Raw genomic sequence first — 13,920 nt, forward strand, 5'->3', positions numbered from 1 at the left:
AAGATTGTGGCTGACCTTCTACTTCATGTCTGTATCCCTGCACAATCACCACTTCCCGCAGTCTCTTCTGCTCCAGCTCTCCTTTTCCCTGTTCAGACTGAACTCAGTTATGGAGGGATTGCACACCTAAAAAAAATGTACATCGCCTTGTTCCGTAACACAAACCCTTGATAGAAATTGTAAAAGTTGGTTAATTTTTTTGGCATTTTGTGCTTATTTAGTTACGTTTTCTATTATATATTTCGTAAGAGTGGATTCTTATTGTCTCTCAATCCTTTTTTAGTGAATTCTTCAAGAGTGAATTTCTGTTACACTGAATTGCTGTAACATTGGGGTGCATTCACTCATAAGGTATGTATTTTGCTGTCCATTCCTGAATTGTCCTGGAGACTGGATACCTTGAATTGCCATTTTAGACAGCAGTTAAGAATAAATTGTATTGATGGGTGGGTCTGGAGTCACCAAGAGGTATCCTTCCTTATATATCTAGTGCTCAGCTGCTGCTGTAGCCCATCTACTTCATGGATCAATGTGTTGTGCATTCAGAGATGCTCTTCTGCACACCACTGTTATAACGTGTGGTTACTTGAGTTACTGTCACCTTCCTGTCAGCTTGAACCAGTCCAGCCATTCTTCACTGACCTCTCTCATTAACAAAGCATTTTCACCCACAGAACTGCTGCTCACTGGATGTTTTTTTGTTTCTTTCACCATTCTCTGTAAACTCTGGAGAATGATGTGTGTGAAAATCCCTGCAGCTCAGTGGTTTCTGAGATACTCAAACCACCCCATCTGGCACCAACAATCATTCCACAGCCAAAGTCACTTAGATCACATTTCCTCCCCATTTTGACTGAAAAACTAAACCTCTTGACCGTGGCACCACAGTAATGTAGCAGTTAGTGCGAGGCGATTACAACTCGAGGCGTTCCAGAGTTCAGAGTTCAATTCCAGCTCCGTTCTGTATGGAGTCTCGGTACATCCTCCCTGTGGGATGTGTGGGCTTTCCTCAGGTTCCCAACCACAGTCCAAAGATGTATCAGGTAGTTTAATAGTTTATTGTAAACTGCCCCATGATTAGGATAGAGTTAATTGAGGTTGTGGGGATGCTGGGAAGGAGCTGGAAAGGCTGACACTGCATTGTATTGCTAAATAAATAAATAAACACTTGCATGTTTTTATGCATTGGGTTGCTGCCATGTGATTAGATAGTTAGATTAAAGATCAGGTGTACAGGTGTACCTCATAAAATGGCCACTGAATGTTTATTAATAAACCAGATAGATTTTTAACAACTTTCTGGCAGTGTGTGGTCACCATTACTGACTTTCACTTCTTATTCTGGATTGATTTAAATAATTGAATTTAAATTTCCTACCAAAGGGAATGCAATGCTGGATATTTGACCAGCAATCGATTTTTTTCTGTGAAATTCATTGCCACGGGCAGCTGTGGAGGCCAAGCCTTTATGTATATTTAAGGCAGAGGTTAACAGATTCTTGTTTGTTCAGGGCATGAAGGGATATGGGGAGAAGGCAGGAGATTGGGGCTGACAGGAAAATTAGATCAGCCTAATTCTGCTCCTATATTTTACAGTCTAAAATGTACTTGACCTGAACAAAGATCACCAGGATAAACATAATCTCAGCCATCTCTCATGAATGTTGTGCAATGGAGTGTGATCCTAGTTCTATCTAGAGTCATTGTGGACGAGTACTGAATAAGACATAAATCTTCTCCTCAGATCCCACTGCTTTCTTTTTGCCACAGCTTAGGTTCAAATAATTCCCCTTCTCTCCATCAAACTGTTCACTTAACTTCTGGGCAAAAATGGCTAAAAAAAAAATTAAAGATCAAATTAAAAGCTTACAACTCCACACACAAGTGAAAACCCGCAGATGCTGGAAATCAAAGCACAAAATGCCAGAGGAACTGAGTAGGCCAGGCAGCATCTATGGAAAAGAGTAAACAGCCGATGTTTTGGGCTGAGAGCCTTTATCAGGTTGATAAAAATTGTTTCCAGGTTGTGGATATTGCTCGTTCATACTTAGCTTTTTCATTAATCATAAAAACAAAGCAAATCCTGATAAAAGGTCTCAGCTCAGAATTCCCCTCCATAGATACTGCCTGACCTACAGAGTTCCTCCAGCATTTTGTGTGTGTGTTCTCTGGATTTCCAGCATCTCAGAATCTATTGTGTTTTGAAAAGACCTCATGAAAGCCAGATAACATTATCAATGAGGAAATATTATGGAGCTAACGTGTTTGCTTTGAACAAAATAATCACTTCAAGTTACTTTTGCTGCCTTTGTTAAAAGATACGGTAATCTTTGGTCCCAGTGTGAAAATGACACCAAAAGGAAACAGTAGGAGATAGCAAGACTTTAAATGTCAAACTATAGACCCGGTAGAAGCTTGTGATCCTTGATTTTCACTTAAGTGGCCTGATAAGAAAAAGATGTTGGTGGGGAGGGAAGAATAGTTTGAGCAGAATAAGTTGGAGGAGCCTACTTCCTCGTTTTCCAGAGTAACCTACTTAATGTTGAAACGCTTAAATGTACAGTTTTCAAATCTCTTCATCTCTTCATTAGGAAATCTCCATTCCTAATCTCACAGGGAAAGGATAAAGCTTTACACAGCTCCTCTTTCTCTCACGGGTATCATCTTTAGGAAAGACACTGTAAATTTTTATCCCTTACGAAACTCTGAACTAAATGGCTGGAATTCTCCAATTCACTGGGGCAGCTGGCAAAGAACATCTGTCCTTTTGTCCCTTCCAGAGAGCTGGTTGGTAAACATATCTACCCCACAGCACTCAGACTGCAGACAATGATGGGTAATCCTGGGTAGAGAGGTAATGAGGTACACTGCCATGAGGTTCCTCAGCCTTACAAATATTGATCTCACAGGTACCTTGGCAAAACTTAAACTTTCCCTCCTCTAAAATGCCCGTTAAAGCCTATGTTTCCCACCAGAATTTCCAGTCACTTTTTCTAAAATTTTGCTTTCCCTGTTATATTAAATAGGTGACGGGGTGTAGATATATCTCTACTAAAGGAAGTGTAAGGTGCTCCTTTCCTCCGTTAGCCTGCAGGTTACCCTTGGGCAAGATGTAGTGCCTGCTTAGCGACACCAACCACCCACCCCCACAAATCGGGGTCATGTAAGGCCATCGGAGCCGGTGGTGGATAGTCATATGAGTAGCTGGTGCACAGCACAAGTCCTGTTTATGCAACCACCGACGTCAGGAAGACAGTCGCTGAAGAGCATTGAGAATGATGGGGGTCACCCATCTTGTAAAGACACTGCCCAGAAGAAGGGAACGACAAACCACTTCGGCAGATAAAATTTTCCAAAAGCAATCCTGGTCATGGATGGAAGACCATGATGGCCCACGTCATACGACATGGCACATAAAAATGATTATGACAATATTATATTAAAGGCACCATAATAATTTTGATGCAGTTTGAATGATTATCTGTCATTTCAGCCTGAAGTTTGTGCAGATCTGGAATTATCCTGAAGTATACAATGCCCAGATGACCTTGACTATAGAAGGAGCATCAAGAATCAAGCTGCTTTTAATTTACATCAAAATTAGCTGAAGGAATCCTCAACGATCTTACATTTCAGGACTGCAATAACACAATTAATTAATAAATAATTTAAACCAAAGAGAAAGGACACCCAGGAACAAGTGTGCACTATCAGTTGCATAGGTGCCAAAGCAAAGTTCTTTTTGCTCCGTTGAGTTCTCTGTTCAGATAGTGCGCTCCCGGCAGGGCACAGCCGGGAGTTTACTTTAGTGCTGGCTGAATCAGAGCTGAATCATAGTTTTCAAAGTGGATTCCCTTTGTCTTGGTTATTCTCATTACTGCTCCATTCAAGTCTTCCTCTTGAATTATTTTCATCAGTCCCTGAACGATTAACGAAGGGCTGGAAGTTTCAAATAAAATGGAGGATAAGACAAAAATACATTTATCTGCATGCAGAAACAATCAGTCCTATTAAGCAATTTAAAATGGGTTCTGCTATTTACTGTCATGACCGATGTACAAGTTATCTCTGTGATCTAGAGATTAGATAACGCCTTTATGTGAAATGTACCTGTGCTAACCTAAATTCAAGGATCAATTGACAAATAATCTGAAAGAAATTGTTTGCTTGGGTCTGGCTCAAATAGAAGATAACCTATAGTTTTACATAGAGTATCTGGAATATGCTGACAGAGAAGGTGGTGGAATCCAATAGATCTGAAGATATGTTTCTTTGTCACATTTACATTGGAACACCAAAACATAAGACCATAAGATATGGGAGCAGAAGTAGGCCATTCTGCCCATTGAGTCTGCTCCGCCATTCAATCATGAGCGGATCCAATTCTTTCAGACATCCCCACTCCCCTGCCTTCTCCCCATACCCTTTGATGCCCTGGTTAATCAAGTACCTATCTATCTCTGCCTTAAATACACCCAATGACTTGGCCTCCACAGCCACTCATGGTAACAAATTCCACAGATTTACCACCCTCTGACTAAAGTAATTTCTCCACATCTCTGCTCTAAATGGATGTCCTTCAATCCTGAAGTTGTGCCCTCTTGTCCTAGACTCCCCTCCCATGGGAAATAACTTTGCCTTATCTAACCTGTTCAAGCCTTTTAATATTTGGAACATTTCCATGAGATCCCCCCTCATTCTCCTGAACTCCAGGGAATACAGCCCAAGAACTGCCAGATGTTCCTCACATAGTAACCCTTTCATTCTTGGAATAATTCTCATGATGTACTGTACGTTACCTGTCTGAATGATCAATAAAGTCTGAGGACAAGCTGGGTACAGCCGGAAATGTTGCCATGCTTCCTGCACCAAAAGTTCAGTAACTCTAATCTATGTGTCCTTCGAATATCGGAGGAAAGTGGAGCACCCAGCGGAAACATGTGTGAAGAAGTACAATCTCTTACAATTAACCGTGGGAATTGAACTCCAATTCACAATCGCTGGTGCTGTAAAGTGTTACACTAACCACTACCCTACCTATTGATCAATGAATATGTTTAATGAGCCTCCCCTCCATTGACTCCACCTACACTTCCCTCTGACTGCGCACAGCAGCCAACATAAACCGTAAGCCCGCTGAGGACCTAAGGACCACTCCCACCCCAATCAATCTCTCTTCCCCCACTCCCCCGTTGGGCAAAAGACCGAAAATCCTGAGAGTCAGTAACCCCAGTCTCAAGAAGAGCTTCTATCCCACTGTGAATGGAGCCCTCACACACTAAAAGATAAACTCTTGATCTCCATTTCATCTCACTGTGGACACTGCTCGTCATTTGTCCACTTTCACTGCACGTCCATTGTGATGCCGTAACTGTCCAAGCATCCTTGTTATTGTACCTGCATCACTCTTGCACTGGCAAGTCACTCCACGTAGTATGCTGCCAAAGCCTGAGGCAAATATGTGGAGCTAAGGTGGCCAAGACACTTCCACAGTACTGCAGTAATTTTATGTATTGCACTGCACTGCTGCCACAAAGAAAAACAAATTGCATAGCATAAACCTGATTCTGATATATAGAAACATAGAAATCTACAGCACATTATAAGCCTTTTAGTACACAATGTTGTGCCAACCATGTAACTCACTCTAGAGGCTTCCTAGAATTTCCTACCGCATCGCCCTCTATTTTTCTAAGCTCCATCTACCTATTTAAGAGCTTCTTGAAAGACCACATTGTATCCGCCTCTACCATCTTTGCTGGCAGTACATTCCACGCTCCCACCATGCTCTGTGTGTGAAGCTTACCTATGACATCCCCCTTGTACTTACTTCTAAGCACCTTTAAACTATGCCCCTCATGTTAGCCATTTCAGCCCTGGGAAAAAGCCTCTGACTATCCACATGATCAATGCCTCTCACCACTGCTGAGTTCACTGCTCATCCTCTGTCACTCCAAGCAGAAAAGACCAAGTTCACTCAACCTATTCTCACAAGGCATGTTCCCCAATCCACGCAATATCCTTGTTAATCTCCTCTGCACTCTCTCTATAGTATCTAGAGGATTCAGGTCTATATCTGATATGAACTGAGAGTGGGAAGGGGTCAGAGAGAGGGGAATCATAATTGGAAAAAAGGGGAAGGGAGAGGGCAGGAACGGGAAGCACCAGAGGGACATTCTGTGACAGATAGATCAATACATTATTGATCCCAAAGGATATTACAGTAACAATACACAAATATTAGAAGAGACGGAAGAAAGAATAAAAAAAATAAGTTATCGCAAACAGTCTAACAGGAGGGGATCATTACTTCCCCGACTATAGGTTGACTGATTATAGAGCCTAATGGCTGAGGCTAAGAATGACCTCATATAGTGCTCTCTGATCAATAAACCAATCGTTTGGAATCAAATGACCTTGCACGATGCCTCATGGCTGGGTGTGTCTGTACCGGGCCTTCTCCCACCCCTGGCACCCCTCCAGCAGTGCCCCTCTCTCTCCATTCCCAACATCCTTTGTTCCCGCCAGATTTACAAACTCACTCTCTACTCCACGTTGTGAATACAGTACCGTGCAAAAGCACTATAGCTATAGATATGTGCCTTAGATATTTGCATAGTATGATGTACACCACTCCCTCGGGTAAAGTGCCTCAGATCCTTTTAAAATCTTTCCCCTGATCACGTAACACTAGCTTCATCATCCCCTTTGCTCCTGATCTCTACATAGACAATACCACACAAAAACAGGCCGTTTGGTGTACAGAGCCTGTGCCAACCAGCAAACACATACGTATACTAACACCAGCATTCCCTGCACAACTCTCCCTGGATTCTACTACAAACCCACACAGTTCGGGTAATTACTGAGTTACAGCGTGGAATAGGACCTTCGAGCAGTGCCACTGAGCAACCCCAGGTTTAACTCTAGTCTAATTGTGAGACAATTTTCAATGACTAATTAACCTACCAACTGGTACATCTTTGGACTGTGAGAGAAAACCGGAGCAACTGGAGGAAACACACATGGTCATGGGGAGAACATACAAACTCCTTACAGTCAGCGGCAGGAACTGATCCCCGGTTGCTGGTACTGTAATTATACTAAGCTAATTTTAAGTGGCCACTTAAGCTGCATGTTTTCTGCTGCTACATGGTCACAGGGCGACATGCGAACTCCACACACACACACTGGACTGAACTCAAGTTACTGGAGTAAGAAACAGCACCTTCACCAGCTGGGGCCACCTTGTTGTCTCGGAACTTCTCTTATTCCCCAGCAACTCACACAAAATGCTGAAGGAACTCAGCTGGTCAACGCAGCATTTAAAGAAGGGAAATAAAATGTTGATATGTCAGGGTGAGACTCTTCATCAGAACTGGAAAGGAAGGGGAAGAATACAGAATAAGAAGGTGGGGGAGGAGGAGGATGGTAGGCTAGAAGGTGATAGGAGAAGCCAGGTGGATGGGGGAGGGTGGATCAAGTGAGAAGCTGGGAGGTGATAGGTGATAGGTGGAAAGGTAAAGGGCTCAAGAAAAATGAATCTGATAGGACAGTGAACCACGGAAGAAAGGGAAGGAGGAGGAACACAGACAGAGGTGATGGGCAGGTGAGGAGAAGGGGTAAGAGGGAAGCCAGAGTAGAGAACTGGAACAGAAAAAAAGGTGAGGAGGGGAGAGAAATTACAGAAGTTAGAGAAATCGATGTTCATGCCATCTGTATGAAGGCTACCCAGATGAAATGAGGTGTTGCTCCTCCAACTTTAGATTGGTCTCTTTGTGGTGGTAGTGGAAGCCACGGATCAATGTGCCTGAACGAGAGGTAGAATTAAAATGGGTGGTCTGTTGGGGTAAATGAAGGTTTTCCTTAATCCTTTCTGTCCACCTGTCTCCCCCAACATAAACTGCTTTTACCTCAGATCTTCATCTGATTTTTATGTAACAGTCATTGACCTAAAACGATGATTCTGTTTCACCCTTAACAGATAACACTTCACCGATTGATACTTCCCCAGATTTTCTATTTGATATCTACATAAACATCTCTCAAGATGTACTTACTCTAATATACCATAGTGATCAATCAATTCTTTGACAGTGTCCTTGAACATGTAATACTTCCCCATCATTTCCTTGCTGTTCACGGAGTTAAGCAGGGGAGTGTCCACAAAAGCTGGACAAATGGTGTTGACCCGGACTCCGTAGCCCGCCAATTTTGATGTGGCCTGAAAGCAAAGACACTGGAGTTACCAACCTGCCATGCCAAGTGGTCAAGTTAAGCACACACAACCTGAGGCAAGTAAAGGTCAACAGATGGAACTCTGCGAGATTCCTAAGGCAAGAAGAAGCTGGAAGTTTTGCTCACCTTGAGAATTTCTACTATGCACAAATAGGCTGGGAAGCCATTTTGTTTCTGAGATTAGCCCTTTACACTCTTTTACTTACCTATTGCCTATTACAGCACTGGCGTTTGGGCAGCAGTGAAGGTCCTCCATCTCTCGCAGCATCCAGAGTTCCTTCATCACGTCAGTAGCTTCCTTTGTGTTTTCACTACTGTCAGTCACGCAAGCCCCGGGTGGAGACTCGGGAATATCGTTGCACTCAGGTGTGGAAGGATTCTTCATTGCTGTTTCCGCAACAATTTTGTTTTATCAGTCCGTTATTAGCCCTGAGATGAACCTCCGACCTGGAGGACCGGTGGACCACTCTTTGTCTGGCCTCTACCCTCTGACCTGTATGGCATGGGTGACCATACCAAAAGCCAAAGCATAAAGCCTTGACTTCAGTCAACATAGCTTTCTGGGTTATTAGGGCATGCAAACCTCCAAAACCAGCAAGAAGGTTGTGGTTCTTTTGGAGGTTTACAGCCTTTATTCCTAGTGTAAAGACAATGGTGGGCTTACATCTTGAATGTCTATAGCCAACAAGGTTATTCCAACAAGACTGTACCCTGGACTGTGATGTCAAATTAAGGGGTAGGCCATTTTGGACTGAGATGAGAAAGAGATCTTTTCTCTCAGAGGGTTGAGAACTCGATGTGGAGATTCAGTCAAAACAAAGATTACTGCATGACTACAGTCCAATAATTTAACCTCTGTTCAACTATATCTCCAATAGTGTCGATAACACTCATAAGCAAGATTCATAAACACAAGAGACTCTGGAGATGCTGGGAATCTTAAGCAGCTCATGTAAAGTGCTGGAGGAACTCAGCAGGTCTATGAAGTGATAAACTGTCACCACTTTGGGCCGTGACCCTTCGTCGGGACTGGAAAGGAAGGGAAGGCAGAAGACAGAGTAAGAAGGTGGGTTGAGGGGAAGGAGTACAACCTTCCAGGTGATAGGTGAAGCCAGTTGAGGGGGAAGATAGGTGAATGGGAGAGGGGGGATGAAGTGAGAAGCCGGGAGGTGGTAGGTGGAAGAGATAAAGGGCTGGAGAAGAAGGAATCTGTTAGAAGAGGACAGTGGACCATGGAAGAAAGGGGAAGAGGACAGGTACCAGACAGAGGTGATGAGCAGCTGAAGGGAACAATTCCCCCTTCATTTCCAGTCCTGATGAAGATTCTCAGCCTGAAACATCAACTGTTTACTTCCCTCCAAAGATGCAGCCTGATTTGCAGAGTTTCTCCAGTATTTGTGAGGGTTTCATTAGCAAAACTTACTAATCTCCTAGTGCTAGGAAGCAACAGTGTGAACTGACTAAGTGAAACTTAAATGGCTTGAAGTCACTTAACACCCATTTGAGGCCGTTCATTAGTTGGGGTCAACACGGATGTAGCGTCCCTGCTGTCTGCACGATATACGAGTCAGGGCAGTACAATATGGAGAGTTGCCTGTATAACCCTCTCTCCACGCAACTGATGAATCCAAAGGAATGGCAGAGACGGATACAGTTTGGCACCAGCGGTGTCACAGGAGTTGCCAATCAATGCTGAAATCAACTTAAGGCTGCCTTAGGGGTCTCAGCTCCAGACTTTTCATTGGGGTTTACTCCCAAAGCCTTCCCCATGAGTGGGTATAGCCACAAGGCAGCAGAGATTTGAGATCAGAGTTTTCCTTCTACTAGATGAACTGCCAACCACAGCTGAAAAGCACCATCTGCCCAAAGTAACTGGTTTCAAGGTGCCAGTAGCCTGCCTTTGCCCTTCTCCTGTCGGTAGAAACGTTTCCGTCGGGCTTAGTAGCTGAGCAACGTGTGAAGGCCAGGAGCCGGACTTGGTTGTCAGAGGCTATTTGAGATGCAGATCATTGGGGGCATGATGGAATGTGGGGAGAAGGCAGGAGATCGGGGCTGAGAGGAAAAATGGATCAGCCATGACGGACTGGCAGAACAGTCTTGATGGGCCAAATGGCTGAATTCTACTCCTATATCTTATGTTCTGAATAGGTAGTGGGAGTTCACCCCCACTACCACTGCACTCTGCCCCTCCACCCCCACCCCGGGCTGTAACAAGGAACCAAACAACTAGTACAATTGGGGTTTTAGTGATCTGGTGATTTCAGCATTAAGAGCCCTTCTACAAACTGCTGCAAAGCCAATCCAGGAGAAGCGGGTGAACAGCATGCTCCGTTAAGTGGCCTCCGTGAAACCAGTTGTGCAGGTTCCTGGACGGGAAGGGTTTCTGCTTCGATATGCAGCGCAGCAGATCAGCAGGTACAGAGAACGGGAACCTGTTGACATGAAAAGCAGCAGGGGCTGCTAGCCATGAGGTAGATCTAAAGCCTGCTGGTAGGGCAGGGTGAAGGAACCCTGCATCAGCGTGCCGGGCAAAGTTCCCCCGCGCTGAAATCCACGTGACCAGTGAACACGGCACTTTAACTGCTGATTTAATCAGCTACATTAAATATTAACAAGAGAAAGAAGTCGAGCAGGGGAGGTTAATGATTGTGGGAGGACATGACGACTTGTGTGTACTCACTGCTATTGCCCTGGTGAAGCCAACTACACCGTGCTTTGTGGCTGTGTACACTGGCCCATGCGGCGCTGGGTATATACCTGAAAGGATAAAACAAAACAAAGCAAGGAGATGAAATAGCTGAAACAAATAGGTAGCATACAGTACCATATAAAAGTCTTGGGCACATACAGTATATATAGCTAGGATGCCTAAGACACTTCCACTGTACTGTAGTAATTTTATGTATTACACTCTACTGCTGCCGCAAAAAAAAAATCAAATTTTGTGACATATGTGAGTGATGATAAACCTGATTCTGATCTGGGTCTCTGTTGTGGATTGAGAGTGGGAAGGGGGCAGAGAGAGGGGAATCATGTTTGGGAAACATGAGGAAATCTGCTGTAAATTCAAGCAACACACACAAAATGTTGGTGGAACACAGTAGGCCTGGCAGCATCTATAAGGAGAAGCGCTGTCGATGTTTTGGGCCGAGACCCTTCGTCATAGTTGGGAAATGCCCCAGAGAGGCATTCTGTAATGATCAGTAAAGGAATTGTTTAGAATCAAATGACTTTGCTTGGTGTCTCAGGGCTGGGTGTGCCTGCTCCTGCGCCACCCCCACCCCACCCCAGCCCTCTGTCTCAGCCACCTGTCCCGTAAACCTCTGTGGCGCTCCACCCATTGCAGTGAACCTGAGGGGGAACTTGTTCGCTCAGAGGGTGGTGCAAGTGTGGACTGAACAGGCGGCAGAAGTGGTGGATGCAGGCATGATTGCAAAATTTAAGAGGAGCTTGGATAAATGTGTGTGTGGGAGTGGGATAGAGGCCTATGGTTCTGGAGTGGGTTGAGGGACTAGGCAGAATAGTAGTTCTGCATATTCTAGCTGGGTCAAAGGGCCTGTTTATGTTCTGTGAGAGCAAGGGCAACAAGGAATTATTCAACATCTGTTTCATGGTGAACTACCTCATGGTGTTTAACGAGAGCACAATCAAAAACAACTTGACACTGAGCCAGACAGGGACTTCGAGATGGGGAAGGGGTCAATTTAAGGAGCTTAGCAACAAAAGGGAAACAGAGGGAGAGAGTCTTAGCGAAAGAGTCTAGAGTGACAAGTGTAGAGGCAGCTGAAAGCGCAGCCTCCAAAGAAAATCTGGGATGGGCAAGAGTCTAGAACTGGAGCCCTTGGATGAAAACTTGGAGAAGGAATGGGGTGGGTGTTGTGATTTTAAAAACTGAGATATGAAGACTCAATGGAGTTTGTACAGCTTCGGCAGCATGTAATTAAAATTCCATTATTATTTATAAATCAGTCTCACATCTACACGTTTGTACTTGCATTTACCCTTTCAAGAGTTATTTCATGATTAAACCTTCCAAAATGCAGAAGGAATTATAAACAAGAGGTTAAGGATTAAGATGAGGCTGCTCATGGAATACAGTCTTAGTAAGACTGTTATAAGAAAGTCAAGCTGGAGAGGATTTACGAGAGACTTACGAGTGTATTATCTGGACTGGAGAGCCTAAGATATCGGGTGTAGCTGTCCACACTGGATCTTTATTCCTTGAAGTGTAGAAGAATGAGTGGTAACCTCGTAGAAGTTTATAAAATCATGAAGGCTACCGACAAAGATCATAGTCTATTCCCTAGGGTTGGGGAGTGCACAGATACGGGATAAGAGCGAGAAATTTAAAAGAGACCTGAAAGGTAACTTCTTTGCACAGAGGGTAGACTGGGTCTGGAATGAGAAATGGTTGGCACAGCTACAACTGCAATGGTTAGGAATCACTTGCAAATGGAGTGGTGGGGCTTGGATGGTTCTGGCCTGAACATAGGCAACTGGGAATAGCAGGCAGGATGACGTGTTTGGCATGGACCCATTGGACCATGTTGCATTACTCTGTGAGAGTGAGAGAAACAAATTTCTTCAGAAAGACATAATACAGTTTTGTGAAATTAGAAAGGAAAACAAAAAGAAAATGAGACTGGGTGCATACTATCAGGAGAACTGTCCTTCGCAAATTGTACAAAAGCTACTAATTATGTAAATTTACCTGTAAATTTTAGAATTTTATCTAATTCAGTGATGCATTCATAAGCTCATAAACTGTCAATACTCAGAGATAAATAATTGCAATGTGGCAGACCCAATTACAAATGCTTGCAGATCATAGTGAAAAGCTAAAAGGAGCTAAAAGACATTAACTCTAAAGCCCTTTGGAATGGCACGATTAGATCTGCACCTTGTTCCACCAACCCGAAGGACAAGAGGCTTTGACCTCTGGAGGACAACGTGAAACGTTTGCTCAAATTTCACTTCAGTACGGCAGAAGCAGAATACATTGCTGTAATCTATTAACACTCCACGTAGAACAGTACCATGCAGAAAGAGGCCCTTCAGCCCACATTGTTGTGCCAAATCAATTAACTTAACGATTGAATGGCTGGCTAACTAAATTAATCTCTTCTGCCTATACAATATCCTTCTATTTCCTCACATTCAGATGCCTATCTAAATGCCTCTTTAAAGTTTCCGGGCTCACCCATCTTTATGCCGCCTTAATCGTGATAGAGTTCTTGTTCCTACCTACCACTTCATGAACCTCCATATCCAACACATCATCCTCCACTACTTCTACCATCTCCAAAGGAATCCACCACAAAACATATCTTTACCGCCCCCTCCCCCATCCCGCTTTGCTTTCTGCGGGGATCCATGATACCCTTCCTCATTCATCCCTCCACACCAGTCTCCCTCCCGGCACTTATCCCTTCAAGTGGCCAGAATGTTAAACCTGCCCATTCACCTCCTCCCTCACCTCTATTCAGCAACACTTCGCTTGCGAATCCGTTGGGGTTGGCTATTGTGTCCAGTGCTTCCAAAGCAGCTTTCTCTACATTAGTGAGACCTGTCGTAAAATGGGGTCCTGCTTCATTGAGCGTCTCTGTTCTATTGGCCGAAAGTGGAATTTCCTGCTGGCCAAACATTTTAATTCACATTCCCATTCCAAAATGCCAGTCCACA

The 13,920-nt window shown here is 44.0% G+C and overlaps 1 protein-coding gene across 1 annotated transcript in view; it reads right to left on the reverse strand.

The window, feature by feature from the left end:
* Window positions 1–3,568: 3,568 nt before the first annotated feature.
* Window positions 3,569–13,920, reverse strand: part of LOC132396604 (15-hydroxyprostaglandin dehydrogenase [NAD(+)]-like) — a 64,445-nt gene continuing 54,093 nt past the window's right edge. Inside the window, exons 5-7 of the mRNA XM_059974291.1 lie at window positions 10,919–10,995; window positions 8,061–8,224; window positions 3,569–3,939 (exon numbers count right to left, since the gene is read on the reverse strand). Coding sequence (XP_059830274.1) covers window positions 3,801–3,939; window positions 8,061–8,224; window positions 10,919–10,995 — 380 coding nt within the window. The 3' untranslated portion in view covers window positions 3,569–3,800. The remainder of the gene's footprint in view (window positions 3,940–8,060; window positions 8,225–10,918; window positions 10,996–13,920) is intronic.

This window comes from Hypanus sabinus, chromosome 7, assembly GCF_030144855.1.
Source record: "Hypanus sabinus isolate sHypSab1 chromosome 7, sHypSab1.hap1, whole genome shotgun sequence".
Classification (NCBI taxonomy): domain Eukaryota; kingdom Metazoa; phylum Chordata; class Chondrichthyes; order Myliobatiformes; family Dasyatidae; genus Hypanus; species Hypanus sabinus.